The sequence below is a fragment of the Semicossyphus pulcher genome, unplaced genomic scaffold (assembly GCF_022749685.1).
Source record: "Semicossyphus pulcher isolate SPU_LCO1_2020_fin unplaced genomic scaffold, fSemPul1.0.p SCAF_11, whole genome shotgun sequence".
NCBI classification, from domain to species: Eukaryota; Metazoa; Chordata; class Actinopteri; order Labriformes; family Labridae; genus Semicossyphus; species Semicossyphus pulcher.
In genome coordinates, this window is record NW_027211615.1 from 24,085,434 (window position 1) to 24,101,163 (window position 15,730).

Below are 15,730 nucleotides of genomic sequence, written 5' to 3' on the forward strand. Positions count from 1 at the left end.
AACGTCCCGCCCTCAATGATCACTTCCGGTTTGTGTATGTAATTTCCGGTATAATTAAAAAGTAGCATTGCTATTTCTGTTCGCCAAATGTTTTATTTCCCAAGTAGTTAGAGCTACAGGCCGTATGAATTATTCTTATCAATCTTTCGTTGCGTTTACTTCATTGAAGTAACCGAAATAACCATAAAATTTGAGAAAATGCGAGCAACCCAACTGCTAGACTGCACTGCGCACGCGTGGAGGCGGCTAAATTCAAAACTCAAGACGTTAGCATCGAGGCTCGTTGACGTTAGCTACCGTTTGCAGCTTTGCACAACGACCCGACAAAAATAAGCGTTATGAAAATTATTTGTAGTTAGTCCACCAGTAATAAGAAACCCGCATCCGTTGTAGACGGGAGGATTTACACAACAACACAACTACAAGGTATGCACTATAAAGATACTTTGGTGTTCAGTTCTTTTCTTGTTTGTCTTGTGAATGGCACGCGAACACGAACGTTAGCGCAACGTTAAAACAGAACTTAAATTATTCTATTCTTGCTCGCGTGGTCAGTAACCTTCAGTTTGTCTTCTGCAATTAATGATTTGGGGAAAATGTTTTCTTTGGCTGAATAGGAAGCGTTATTTGACAAAGGAAATTCATATCCAGATAACACCGCCCATAATAACTTCATGTTAGTTGATCGTTTCAGCTCCTTGTCGATGGTCGAAGTCAAAATAAACGACAATTAATTAAAAATGTTGCGAAAGTGATCCAACTCTTACTCCACCTTATTTTATTTTTTTTACCTAATTGCAGAAAACTCCCCTGTAGTGTAATTGATATCATGCCAACTCTTGTTGTAGTGGCCCACTGGCAGATGCAAACATAACATAATACAGTGCTTTTTAAAATGTACACATTCACTGGGCAAGATAAGAAAACTACTTAAACTGAGGATACCGATAACGTGCCAATAATATTGTGCATCCCTAATTTCTATGTAAGCATGTGCTGCACAATCTGTTAATTATTGTATCATGCAATGTGTTTATTATTTGTAGTTAAAAATGGAGCCTTTGGATCCTCCCAGGAATGAGTGAGTAAAAGCTATGTTATTAAGAGAAAGCAGTTGGTGCTTTGTGTATGAATCTTAAAGCATCAGTCTACACATTACCTAAAGGCCAGTTTTACAATTGCCAGTACCATTAATTTCTGAGGGTAGTATATTCACAATGTAATTGCTAAATACTGTTTCATCTACTCTAACCCTAACCCTGTACAGGGGAAGCGGTGGATACTCCAAGCGGCGCATTTCTTCAGTGAGTGCTACAATTAAATTCATTGGCAACTTTTATATAATATTGTCTTTTTTGTGAGCAAATAACTGACCTGAACCATATCATCTGCTATTTATCATTTTCAGATTTTAAAAGCACCACGGAAATCAATCAGATTACCTGACCCAGAGCAACAGGAAAATGTGGTAAATGGATTGCTTGGTATAAACTTTTTACCAGAATTTTGTTTATCTATAACATTATGGACATAAGTTGTAAAGAAAGTGACATATTTGTTAAATATCCTGAACCTAACATAAGTTTGTTTCAGGTTTCATTTTTGACTTTATATAATATTTTTCATTTCACAAAGGTGGAGTGTCCCAAACCAGGGGAAAAGAGGAATTCGAGGAGAGTCAGTTTTGCCCCCGCCAACGATGTTCTTCTGTTTTCAAAGTGAGACGCAACAAAACGTTCAGGAATCATTTTCCACAAGAACACTGATATTTCAACCTAACCTTTATTTGATCTTTACAGGGATGTAAAAAATGACTCTTCTCCAAGTCCTTTACAAGAGTTAATGGCAACAAGTAAGTATGTAACGTAGTATGTGTAAGTGTATGTTTTTTCATAGAGTATTAATGAGCTTTATAATATATTTCTCATGTTCTTCCACAGCAGCTGCAAACACACAAAATAGGTAAGGTAAACAAAGCCTGACAAGTGTTGCCCACTCATTTTAGATGATAATCTGTTTTACTTTTCTTTCTTAACATAAATGTTGTTTCTCTTTAAAAGGGCCAAGTTGGCAGTCAATGATGATGGGATTCAACAAATTACAGGTAAACAATTTTTAACTACAGACAACATTTTAGGAGTGCCCAGTTATAAGATGCCTCTTATTAAATTCAACTCCAACTTTTTAGGAATGGAAACCCTGTTGAATGCTCCTCTACATGCTAGACAACAAAGGGATATGGTGAGCTTGCTGATTTGCTATGCTGCTCCATCAGTTTCGTGTTTATTAATCAACTTCAAAGCAACCTAATGATTAAATTGCTTCTTTATAGTTCTATAATAAAGCCTCAGGAGGTTTAATGTGTATTTAGTGACAGTTCATTAACATCACGTAACTTTTCTTCACCAGGCCAACTTTGAAGCTGGGGTTGACTTTGGGGAGAAAACGGTGATGTTTTCAACGGATGATGCATTCATGGACATGACTCACAGTCACACCATTAACATCGCCAATGATGCAGATATTTCCCTCCAAAACTACGAAGTTTTACCCACTCGTGGAGAGAACTTGCCGAGTGGGTCAGTATCTCTACCAAGCAGCAGAAACATGGATGTAAGAGCAGAAGTGAAAAACATATGCTCATCGGTGCCTTCTTTGGATCCTGGATTTGAAAACTTCCTTGCAAGTCTCTCTAAACCAAGTCGCCCAAGCGTTAATCCTGCGATCACCAGAACGACCCCTCCTGCTGGAGCATCTCCCGAAGTAATAAGCAGCTCCCTCTCCCAAATTAAAACACGACAGGCGTATGTGGATAAAGAAAATATGGCTCCAGCTTCTGTTTCAGCTGTGATGGAGAAGACGTTAAACACATCCAGGAAGTCTTATGGAGGTGCTCTCTATCCAGAGGATGATGAAAGCATGGATATGACTGAAGCGCAGACAGGCCGCATTCAGGCTTTCACTGATGATGATCCCTTCCAGTGTCTCTTTCCCTCACAAGAAATGTACTCCCATCATGACAGTAGAGCGTCACAGAGAGCAGAGAAGACCAAACAACAGCAGAGTAGAAAAACACTGCCATCATCCAACTCTAAAGGTAATGAAAGTTCTGTCCACAAACTTGATTTCTGGACTAAAATAAAAATGTATGTCTTACTTAATATATAGTATCTTGTGTTGATTAATGTTTTTATTTCAAAACTTATAATTGAATACCATTTCAATTACATTTTATTGCATTTCAATTCCCAAATCTAGATATGACATCCTCAAGGAACCCTTCTTTACGTGCTTCGCTTCCAGGACACCAGGTATGTTTTATACCAGGGTTGCACAATATTGTAGTTTTTGCCGATATTTTCCAACCCTGATTGCAGATTCCGATACTGATATGTTAGGCACATGTTTTTTTCAAATTGCAAAGAACTTCAAGTCTCCCCTGTAGTGGAATTGATATCATGCCTACTCTTATTGTAGTGGCCCACTGGCAGATGCAGAAATAACATAACACAGTGCTTTCCCCTTTGGGGATCAATGAAGTACTATCTTATATTAAATACCATATTTCTTTGTATGTAACATTTTCTTTCAAATAATACCGTAATACTCAGGCAACTTAGACAGGCTTGGATGATTCTCTCCCTGAGACAATCCTGACAATACCCACAACTACAGCAAATTTTACCTATTGCACAGAACGAATACATAAAATGAAATCAACCTTGCTGTCTGTTTCGGAAACTTTGAAAAACTGCCATACTGCAGACACCTTGCACCCTTCTTCAAGCTTGACGGAAGAGTCATGGTGTAGGCAGTGCGCGTGCACACATGCAGAGTTAATGTCATTGCATTACGTCAAGCTTTTTTAGGGAATCATCGAGCATTTAAGCATAATTAAAGCGTTGTATTATCGGCGGAAAATATCGGCATTGCAATGATGTATCTGCCGATGCCGATATGTCATTTTCAAGCCATAATCTGCAGATACCGATAACATGCTGATAATATTGTGCATCCCTGTCTTATATCATACTGACAATAATTGAAACAGCATGGAAAGTATGACATGTATTTTATATTATATGCTTATATGCTCAGTTTTGATATGAGTTGCTGTTAATATCAGTATTTCATAATGTTGCCTTTAAAAGCTCCCTAAACTTTGCCACAGAGGTACATTTTTAATGAGTATGTTATAACATGCCACCTTTTCTTCCTCAGGTCAACTTTGACACTAAAGATGAATGCAGAGAGAAAACAATAGTGTTTACTGCAGGTGATGACTTTATCGACATGACTCAGAGTCACACCGTAAACATTGCCTGTGGTTCATTTCCTGCTCCAAACAAAAATTTGGATATGCATCAGACTGGTAGAAAAACAGACAATGCGTCATCCCTGAAGGAGAGAAAAACAGAGGGCTCGTCAACAAATGCCGTGGATCTAGATTTTAAAAACTTCCTTGCAAGTCTCTCCAAACCAAGCGCCGCCGGTAGCAACGCTTTGAATGCCAGAACAGAACCTCCAGCTGCGGCATCCTCCAGGAGCTTTGGGGGAACCTTTCAAGCAGGTGCACTCTGTCCTGAAAACGATGTGAGCATGGATATGACCGAAGCTCAGACCGGCCGCATTACAGGACTAGCTGCCTCTGATGACCCCTTTCAGCTTCTTTTTCCCCCAGAGGACACGTTACCCCAATGTGACAGTCTGAAGAGTGCAGAGATGACTGCAGGACAGAGGAACAGTGAAGCAAAGATGAACCGCGCAGGTATGGACACCAAAAACTGCCCAGAACCTTAAGCTGATGCTCATGCTGAGAAAATTAGCACATGAGCGGTATATGTGAATAATGGAAAGATTTATAAACCTACATTTTATAATATGTTTCAGCTAAGAACTTGAGAATTTTTTCCATGTATTGTTTATTAGGGATGGGCACGGATATTTGAATATTCTATTAGTCTAAATGACGTGGGTATTCGACTCGAGCTGTAGCTTATGGATTTTTTTTTGTTGCCTAAAGTTAATTAAATATTATTCATCAGCTATATCAATCACATATTGTTAATTAAATATGTAAAAAGTAGAAATAAAGGAAAAACATGCCTGGCACAGCAGCGTAACTTAATAACTTAAATAAATTATTATTTATTATTATTATTATTTAAATTATTATTATTATTTAAATCTCCGGCATGCCGTCAGGAGCGGACAGGATCACATGGCTGTATTCTCATGCGTAATAGACACTGGACAGTAGACCTATATTAATATCTGTGGGCACGATTGTTGGTGCCAAAGGTAGTTGTGTTTGAGGATAATAAATTTACCTCTTAGTTCCGTGTGTGTGTTTCCGCGTGTGTTAGAGAGAGCGTGCATGATGCACAGCTTGGTGTCGGTCTCTGGCTGTTTTTTTCCCGTGCGTGGCTCGAGCAGGAATCTCCCTGAGGTGAAGCAAGTGTGTGTGGAGGCATCATCAAATCGGTACTTAACCGAAAGCAGTATCGTGATTTAAGGAGCGAAAGGGCGGAGGGAAGCGAAAGCTCGCCGTCTCTCTGTCCCATAAACAATTTCACTGTGTCAGCAAATACACTGATATTTCCTTATGAGGAAGAGCGCTACTGCGCACAAACAGACACTCGAGCGTTGTGAACTTGCTGATGTATGCCAATCTTTCTGATGTGGCCTTTAAATAGCAGAGATTTTTGTTTTCTGGTAGTGAGGTTAACTGGATATCCGTTTTTTGTTTTTGTTTTTTTATAGAATATTCGAATATTGATATGCCTTCAAACGCCCATCCCTATTCTTTATTAAATGAGGGAATGGGGCTCTGATTGCTTTTGCTAATTTGCTTTTAATTTAATCTCCATCTATAGGTATGGAAACCTCATTGAAGCCATCTTTAAAGACCAACATTCAAAGGCCTCAGGTGAGCTCAAAAGTCAATTTAGTTTTTTGCAGATTTATATTTTTGTAAAAGTAATATAAGCACCTTTACTAGTACTGCTTACTGTGTAATTAAAGACAATGACTTAATTTATTTTTTAAGACTGTATTTAGTCTACTGTACTGTGTTTTTCGCATATAGATTTACATTAAATTAAAGTCATGTAGAATCATAGTGATTGCATGTATTTCATTCTTAAAAAATGGTTGCATAGCTTCTTTGTGAAGCTTTAACATTAAAATGTTTTATTAATAATTAGATACTTCTCTATGTATGTCTGTACAATTTCAATTTTTTTATTCTGTCACAGGTCAAATTTGATGGTGAAGATGACTGCAGAGAGAGAACAGTGAGGTTCTCTGCAGACGATGCATGCATGGATGTAACCAAAAGTCACACTGTAAACATCGTCAGTGAGTTAGAACTGCAGAATTCTGACTTTCTACCTGCTTTTGGAGAGAAGACTGTGCGGTTCACTGCAAATGATGCAGCTATGGATATGACACAAAGTCATACTGTCAACATCGCCGCTGAATTGGAACTGCAGTCGCTCCAAAATTCTGACCTTTTACCCACATGTGGAGAGAAAACTGTGAGGTTCACTGCAAATGATGCAGCTATGGATATGACCCAATGCCTCACTGTCAATATTGATAGTAATGTAGTATCAGATTCGGTTCTTCCTGTGGCAAGTGGTCTACGTAGAAACAGATCTTCATCCGCACATGGTTTGGATCCAGGATTTCATAGTGATCATCCTGCAATCAAAAGAGTACCACCACCTGCTGCACAATCCTCCAACAGCAGAAGATCATCCAGTAGAGTTACAATCTGTCAAGAAGAGGATGTGAGCATGGACATGACTGAAGCTCAAACAGGCTGCATTTTAGGAATGCCAGGCTCAGAAGATGCTCTTCAGCATCTTTTTCCCACACAAGACTTCACCCAAAGTGATCATTTGAAGAAAGAGGAGAAGATCTCACGACAGCGGCAAAGTGACACCCCGCGACCATCTAGCCCCAAAGGTATGGAAAATACCCAAAATGTATATATATATTTTTCACTAAAAAACTTGTAACCACTCACATGTTTTTTGGATGCCCCTCTAATGCTGCAATTCGGATAAGATTGCTTTGTTTAATTGGTTCTTACTAATTTCCTATATTCATTTTAAGGTTTGGAAAGCTCACTGACTGCTTCTTTGAAGACAAAGGTGCAAAGACATCAGGTGAGCTAAATAACTTTGCTTAATTTAATCTCTTACATACTGGTATTTGTTTTCTGAATTAATCCATATGCTAAGGATTAGTGCACTTTTTTTTAATTAGAATTTAAGAATTGACTTTGTGTCGTCGGACAGATTACTCATAGTGAAACCAAACTCTGCAGGCCTGGTCCAAATGGCTCTTAAGTAATAGGTAGCAGCCTTTTTTATTGATAATTGCGCTGGCTTGTTGAAATAATTTTTATCATGAGGAAATATGTTAACATAAGCCCTTTTTACACTGTGGTTCTGCCTCAGCGCCATAACGAAGCTCCGCTGCCATGCAGCCTTTGCCATTTTACATTTGACCTACTGACGGCGGCATAAAGGCCCGATCAGACAGGACGCGTTTTAGCAGCTAGGGGCGGCTTTTTTGTCATTGTTTTCAATGAGAGGCTTTTTGCGCGCTGCTTTTGCTTTGCAGAGCGCCGCGATTTTTTCCGCTCTGTGCGCCTCGCGTTTTTGAGGAAACGCTCCGAGCGCCTCGAGTTGAAAAAACTTCAACTCAAAGCAGAAAAGCGCACGATGTCATGAGCGTTTTTTCTCATTGTCCAATCGGATGAAAGGCGAGGCGGGCCTTCTGTCAGTTTACAATGTAACGGTTAGGTTAATAACAGCTAATGATTCGGTACTTGCCTTAACAACAGTAGGAAAAAAAGCCGCTCCCAGCTGCTAAAACGCACTCTGTCTGATCGGGAGTTTACTTCCACAAAAAAGGCAGTGCGGTGCGCCTCGCGTTTTACAGCCTGCAAAGCGCGTTCTGTCTGATCGGGCCCTAAAGCTGCCCCAGTGTGCGTTTATACAAAGCGTTCCGGAGTTGCAGAAGTAATACGTGCAAGGTGTAAACAAACAGCGAGTGCTTTACATACACACACACATGGCGCTGTCATGCCCTGCCGGCTCTGCTGTTTACACAGATGCTGTTTTGCCTCTGTTGCTACCTCGGATGCCGGCTCAGAGGTGGGGCGAAGTCGCTCCACCTCTTACGCCTCCATGCGTTTTACATAGACGACGGAACGTAATCATGCCGCCTTCAACTGGCAGTGTAAAGGGGGCTTTAGTGTCATTTAGAAGTTGTCATATAGTCATTGCATTTTTTTCCCATGACTCAGGTCAAGTTTGATTCCGAAGATGACTGCGGAGAGAAGACGGTGAGGTTTTCTGCAGACGATGCCTGTATGGATGTGACAAGAAGTCACACTGTAAACATTGCAACTGAAGTTGTCCAACAACCACAGCAAAATGTGGACTATCTACCTGCCTGTGGAGAGAAAACACTGAGGTTCACTGCAAATGATGCAGCCATGGATGTGACACGTAGTCACACTGTAAACATTGCTACTAATTTGGAGCCACAACCACAAGAAAAAGTCAACTTTTTACCCACACGTGGAGAGAAAACTCTGAGGTTCACTGCAAATGATGCAACTATGGAAGTGACACGTAGTCACACTGTAGACATTGCCACTGATTTCGAACCACAGTCATGCCAAAATGCTGATGTTTTTCCTAATTCTGGTGAGAAAACACTGAGGTTCTCTGAAAATGATGCAGCCATGGAAGAGACCCAGTGCCTCACGGTAAATATAGGCAGCAACTCAGAGTCAGATTCAGCTCTTCCAAACCAAGATTTGAACCTTTTATCCAACCGTGAAAACAATGGCTTCCCTTCATCTGTGAAGCAGAGAGAAAGCGAGTCATATCGTCGGCATAGAAACCGATCCTTATCAGCTCACTCTTTGGATCCAGGATTTAAAAACTCCTTGCCTGAAACAAATGGCCTCTGGGTTAATCCTGGCATCACTAAAGCGTCCCCTCAAGATGCTGATGTGGATACTGCAACAGAAGCTCCATGTTTTGTTTCAGATGTAATGGAGAAGACAGTAAATGAAACCATGATACAGGGCGATGTAAGCATGGATATGACTGAAGTCCAAACAGGCCACATTCTGAGACAAACGTGTACGGATGAGCCACTTCAAGCCCGTTCTACTACACAAGACATGTACCCTGAATCTGAACATTTGACAAGAACAGAGCTGAATTCAAGACAGAACAATGAAGCACCAGGATCATCAAACCCTGATGGTGATAAAATAACAACCCGCATTGATTCTCTTGACTCAAATGAAAGTGACACCTGGAAAGAACTGGAACCAAGAAGTCAAACTTGTTATTTATCACCAAAGCCCGAAAGTCCACCCAGTGCTGTTGACCCTGATACTGACGCAGCGCCTTCACGAAAGTCTAGACGGATGAGTTTAGCCGATCTTCATTCAAAAGTTAGACGTTTGAGCCATTTGATAAATACAGCTCCTGATACTTTTGCAGTGGACAGCTGTACTGCACCGTTGCCCCAGCCAGATAATGACATGGATAAAAACCCAAAAGACAAACCCAAATCCCAGCCTGTAATGGAGACTGAACATGAAATGGGTTTGGTAAAGAATGAAGACAATACACAAGCTCAATGCCTTATGCAAGAAGAACAAACCTCTGCTACTACAACTCCTTTTAACCTCAAGACTAAACAACTCATGTCAAGACTCTCAGTCGGAGGCTTTAAGGCAAAACTACCACAAAGAACCAAACCTGATGATCCAAAGAAGGCGAAATCTGTGGGTGAACACACCAGGACGATGACTGTCAACGGCACTTATCAACTAAGCAACTTTGACGCTGACGTGAGTGATATTAACGATGAAGAGCTCGGTAGCTGTGAAGATATGTCAGAAACCATCGACACGAGGACGCCTCAGAAAACAGCTAGGAGTCCCCAGGAGTTCAACGTGGAGGAGGCTTTGGAGAATGACGTATTTGAACAGGACTTTATCAGTGCCGTCTATGGAAAGAAGAGGCCCTTGTCATCAGATGAAAACAACATGGGGGAAGATGAGAAGAGGATGAAAGCGTCCCCTGACACGGCTGCTGACATTGACACGGTAGGTCAAATTAAGAGCACTATAAAGTCTTATAGTGGTTCAGGTCTTGTTTACCATTTTATAAACTGCAGTGAAAACACTAGTTCTGCTTAGAACATACACGATTTCTAACAATGCAAGATTAAACAAACGAGAGGCACAGGAACAAAAGCTGAACCCCGAATGACGAGCTGGTCAAAACTTTAAAGGGGAAGTCGGCAGTGCTCTCCTCTGATTGGGGCGCCGCTCTGGGCTGACACCAATAAGTCTTCTCCAGCTGGCAGCGCAGGTGCATGACATTTCCAGCCTAGAGGGTACACGACTCCCCCAGCCACACAAACACGCATAATCCAACATAATTAGTCACACACGGGGAGGTGAGCATCGGCGGCCGTAACAAAGTGCAACGTCATGTCATACTTGCTACTCAAATGCTTGTAGCTTTTATTCAACAACTATACATGCACAGTTATGCCAGTAAGTAATCCCAGTAGTTTCCATTTTGAATTGTTTTGAAAGCAGCTTCCTGTGCTGTTGTTTCACAATAAAAGTTGTTTCCAGTGTTCCAAAGGCCAGCCCCTGTTCCTGGGAGGCTTTTAATAGTTGAGCGTTGAGCTTAATTTAAGGTAAATTAACCACTCTAGGAAAACGGCAGGTTAAAAGCGATTGAGATTATTAAGGGAATGCTAGTTTGGTGAGTAGGACACCACCATGGACTTACATTTTGCTGATTATATAGGTAAATCACCTCTCTAATAATTTGATACATATTTGAATACTCACTTTGATATAGGAATTTACAGTATATTATTTTAGTATATGATTCTATAATAATGATTCTCTGCATGTTTGTTGATGCTTCATTTGATTGTCTAATTTGCCCCTTTGTTTTATTACAGGGATTCCAGGCTCCTGTGGATGACGCAGTCGAGGGTGACGATAACATTACGACAGCTCCAAGCATGACTGCACAGAGCACAGATTACTCTTACAACAGCCACACAGCCAGCATCAGATGTGAAGCTACATGTGAATCAAGTGAGTTTTTGATCACACGGTGCCGTTGAGAACAGTCATGATCCTTCTTTGAAGATTTCCTTCCCTAGATTCTGGACAATTAATTGTTATTTTTATTATTTCAGCTTTCAAACAAAGTCTGTTTGAATCCCAGCTTGAAGAATACGCCAATGACGTACAGAGGGTATTTTTTAATACATGTCTTATAAGCACATCTTTTAAATTAAATTAATTTATTATTATTTTTATGCCAGTTATTGATTGCTTTCAATGTTTTTGATTGCAGAAGTTCGATGATGGCACCATAACAGTGTTAGAGTTCTTTAAAGTCTTCAACATAGACTTTGTCATCCACAATCCTCGGCAAAGTGTCCTTCCTGGAAGAGTACGTTCATCCTTATTGATATATTCAAAAAATCTAAGAAAAACAACGGACAAATGTAGTCATGTGACTTTTTTGTTTTGTTTTTGCAGCTTTTGTCAGACACTGATCGCACACCGATGGATTTACTGAAAGACAGGCATATCACTCGTCCTAAACAACTGGTGTACGAGACAAACGTCCAGGACCTCACAGAAAAAGTGGAAGGGTATGTATGCTTAAGACTGTGAAACACATTTATTACTTAAATTCATGACAAACAGTAGTTGTCGTATCACTTTTTACCATCTAAAGTTGTGGTTTCATGTCTCATTTTATGTTGGAATGAGCCTGTAAAGCTACATTTCCTTAAAGCTTAAAAAACTACACGAAGAATTAGGTACATGGAGTGAATTTTGTTTGCCAGAAAATACAAAATAATATTGGTACAACAAAGATAAATATTGGTGTTTAACTTGTGTGTGAAAATTCAGTTATTTATGACCTTTGTCGTCTTTTAAGGTTGAAGGTGCGAATGCGAGATCTGGACAAGCCTTTGAGGATTGTGAATAGCACTTTATGGGAAGAAATGAGAAACTCTTCAGAGGCGGAGGTATTTAAGAAAACTGTCAACTTAAGAATATGAAGCAGGCATTTGATCTTATTCCTAACCCTCACTGTTTCTTTTTATTCACAGCTGAAATCTTTTGGTGCAAAACTGAAAGAGAGAAATAACTGGTTCAGAAAGACGAGCAAAGTCCAGTCACATGAAATGAAGGAGGTCTTGTACTCGCACCTTGTGCAGGCAAATCGGGTAAGAGCTTTCAAACAGAAATACTGAATAACAACATCAATGATTTCCTTTGAGAGCATAGAAAGTGTTTAAACGTTTTCCTCTTTTCAGGACGAGCAGCAGAAGTTGAGAGGGAGGATCGAGGAAGCAGACGAGATGATTAAAAGTTTGGATGACTGTATTCGTGAGTTAGAAACAGGTATGGCTACCTTGTTGTGATCAGTACACAAGTCCACCTTCCCTCTATAAACTGATTTACACAGACTGACAGTTGTGCCATTTAAAAAAGGCATTGTGTTGCTACAAGGCATGGCTGTAACACCTTCTGGTTTTTATTTTAGAACTTGCTACAGTTGAAGACAAAGGCTCTGAAGACACACCAAGTGTGAAATCACGTCAGGAAGGTAATTTGTCACACATTATTATGTGTTTCTTTTATTTATTTTTATGTGCTTGAATTGAATATCTTATTAATATTTCTTTACAGACCTGCAAAAAGTCACTGAGGCTCTGGCAGATAATGACAGGTAGGTTGAGAATATTAATTAGTTTTTTTTAATGTGTAGGTGCTTTTAATACAGAACAGTTTCTTTTTCTTGTTTCTTATTCTTTTCTTTGTTCCCGCCACAGACACATTTCTGAACTGGAGATGCAGAAGACGCAAAATTCAAACAAAGTGAACCGACTGAAAGCTGAGACGAGAAACCTCGAGAGCCACGTCGACGTTCTGCACATGTCAGTTCCTCATTTTAATGTGTTTTTTTTGTGTGTTTTTTTTACATCTTTAGTGTTGTTTTTTAAAACCTGTAGGAACTCATTTCCTACAAAACTTACACACATTAATTTTACAATTTTAAATGTTTGTCAGTATTTACTGGCTTCAGTTCAGCTGTTGTCTACAAAGATTTTAAGGTCCATGTGTTTTTCTTACCTCAGGCTGAATGAATGGAAGTTGGGAGAGAAGAGAGACAACCACACAGTCTACACTTTTCTCCATGAGACCTTCCATCTACAGCTGGTGTATGAAAAAACCAAGGGTAAGAGTCTTTTTACAGTAGACAGTCTGGTAGAGAAAAACATTTCCCTCTCAGGTTGTTTCAGCTGGAATTTTGTGCATTTCATTTACAGCGTAGCTCAAGCTTCTTTTTTGTTTACAATTTTTTTCTTCATTAAATAATGATTTCCCCTTTTTCTCGTTGTTGAAGGAAACAATGCTGAAAATCAGTCTGAGAGGAAAATATCAGACATTACGTTCAACTTTCAACTTGATGGTAAGAAAAGTACTATGTCTTTGTGGGCAGGCCATTATGAATAATTTTTGTTTGTGTTTACATGTGTTCAAATGTTGTTTGTCATTCTTACTGAAACAGCCACTGCTAAATGTGTTCTCTAACTAGATGAGAAGTCTCAGGACGTCGCCTGCCTGGTTCACAAACTGCTCTCTCAGTACATTAATGGAGAAACTGACTGGGTGGAGAAGTATCCAACGAGCGGACATGTACCAAAGGTTGGTGTGGATTTGTTTTATCATTGTGAAGCTGCATGTTATGAATCTTATACTCATAATGTAAATGGTCAGACTTATTAAGTTCTTTAAATCGGAAATATTTCTCAAATTTATGTCACTTTCCACACTTGTATGAAACTTTGACATGAGATATTCTGTCTCCTGTAGCTCCTCCATGATGTTGGCCTGGTGGTTAGTCGCTGTCGTCTGCTGGGAGAGGAGATGCGTCTGATGAAAATGTGGGGGGGTCTGAGGCTGGATATTCTCAACATCAGCTGCGTGGACACTCAGTAAGTCTTCCTCAACAAAGATGGAGCTCGCAATATCATATTTTTTTTTGTGGAATTTATTTAGCCTTAAACCTACATATCACCCTTTATTTAAGAGGGGGTGTTATGTTTCACATTTTAAGACATATATATAATGTTACAATGTTGGATGTCCAGACTAAACGTGGCTGAAGTTTCAAATCTGTAGGTAAAAGTATGTTGGAGTAATCCCCAGACTTCTCAGCTCAGTCTGCAGGCTGCTGTGAACGCCAGGTTTCACACAGTTGTTTTGTGGTGTCACAAAGTGCAGCCTCAGCAGGCAGAGTCTGTATGAGGGCCTGCAGAGAGCACCAGTGTGACAAAAATGAGGAGGTTTTTTTTAACTGTAATTATGCGAAGCTCCTCCACAGGTATCACAGTGAAATATGAAGCTTGAAATTAACATAATACCCCCCCCCCCCCCCTTATAGTAATTCAAAACAGCGATGACATCATCTGACACATCTTGATTTAAGATGTATTACAAAAGATGCATGTCATTTATTGGTCCCATTTTCTTAAAAACCCACCTACATTACATAATATCATGTTCTCTTTCTTTGTCTTCTAGAGTTCGCATCGTCTTCAGCAGTCTCAAGAAATGTTCCAAGTTTGAGGTGGTCTTCTGTGTCAGCTTGAGCAACCAACTCTATGTCCTTCAAGTGCAGAGCTTCAAAAACATGATCGGAAGCACAACGTAAGTTTCACGTCATGTTGTGTTGTTACAAGCAACACAATGATTATCGAGACCACTAGGGGCCAGAAAACCTTTAGACAATAATATTTGATGTTTTCTTGTATTTGCAGGATGGAACAGATTGAAGAGATTGTGGAATCATTCAGTCCAGCAAAGAACCTCTTGACAAAAACAGTCAAAAAGATTCATGAGAATCTGCTCTGCTGAGACCAGGAATACATCCAGGTTGGATTTTTGTGTCCAGTTGCTCTCATTAAACTCTTTTGTACAATATATATGTTGAAAAATGAAAAATATCTATAAACTGGCTTTTATTTTGAAATCAAAAAATAAATATAGTGTACAGCTCTTGTTTTTTCCATGTCGTTATGTATATAGTTTTTTACTGTGTTTTGTGTCCTCATGATGCAACTGCAACCTGTTAACCTGTTCATGTAAAAACATTGCATTTTGTTTTGTGCTCCAACATGGGAAATGGAAAGCGACAAAATAAATGTTCAAATGGCTTGAACGCATCAGAAATTTGGCCAGAAGTAACCAAAAAGTGCAATCACTTAGGTGTAAGTAATTGCAACTTTGCCAGTTTTACGTTATTAAAGTCAGTTGTGTTGGCTACTAAATTTGATTACATTTATATTTGCTTAGAGATCATGTGAGCCCCTCCAAAATTGAATACAGTTTACATCCTTGGAGTGCAGCCAGCGCTGTGATTCCTGTGCAGTTTCCAGAATCGCCTCCAGATGGCGAGCATGGACTGACCTCACTGCTGTGTGTCTCATATGTACACCAGTTTAGACCTGGTTTCATTTAAAGGTTGTATATTTGTCACTCTGTGTTGTAGCTTGTGTTGTGCTGAACATATGTAAATATTTTCTCTATTACCGCTGTTCCTCTGATCTGAAAAAAAAAAAAGCT

At 39.7% G+C, this 15,730-nt stretch overlaps 1 protein-coding gene across 1 annotated transcript; it reads left to right on the forward strand.

Moving 5' to 3' along the window:
* The first annotated feature begins 9,850 nt into the window (after positions 1–9,850).
* On the forward strand, positions 9,851–15,730 carry knl1 (kinetochore scaffold 1). Its single transcript, XM_069685155.1, has 17 exons — positions 9,851–10,153; positions 11,032–11,170; positions 11,275–11,333; positions 11,436–11,534; positions 11,624–11,739; positions 12,033–12,123; positions 12,208–12,324; positions 12,415–12,502; positions 12,645–12,707; positions 12,791–12,830; positions 12,934–13,038; positions 13,240–13,340; positions 13,509–13,574; positions 13,701–13,810; positions 13,979–14,100; positions 14,690–14,815; positions 14,926–15,730. The coding sequence occupies exons 1-17, from the start codon at positions 9,851–9,853 to the stop codon at positions 15,020–15,022; spliced, it is 1,842 nt and encodes a 613-aa protein (XP_069541256.1). The 3' UTR covers positions 15,023–15,730.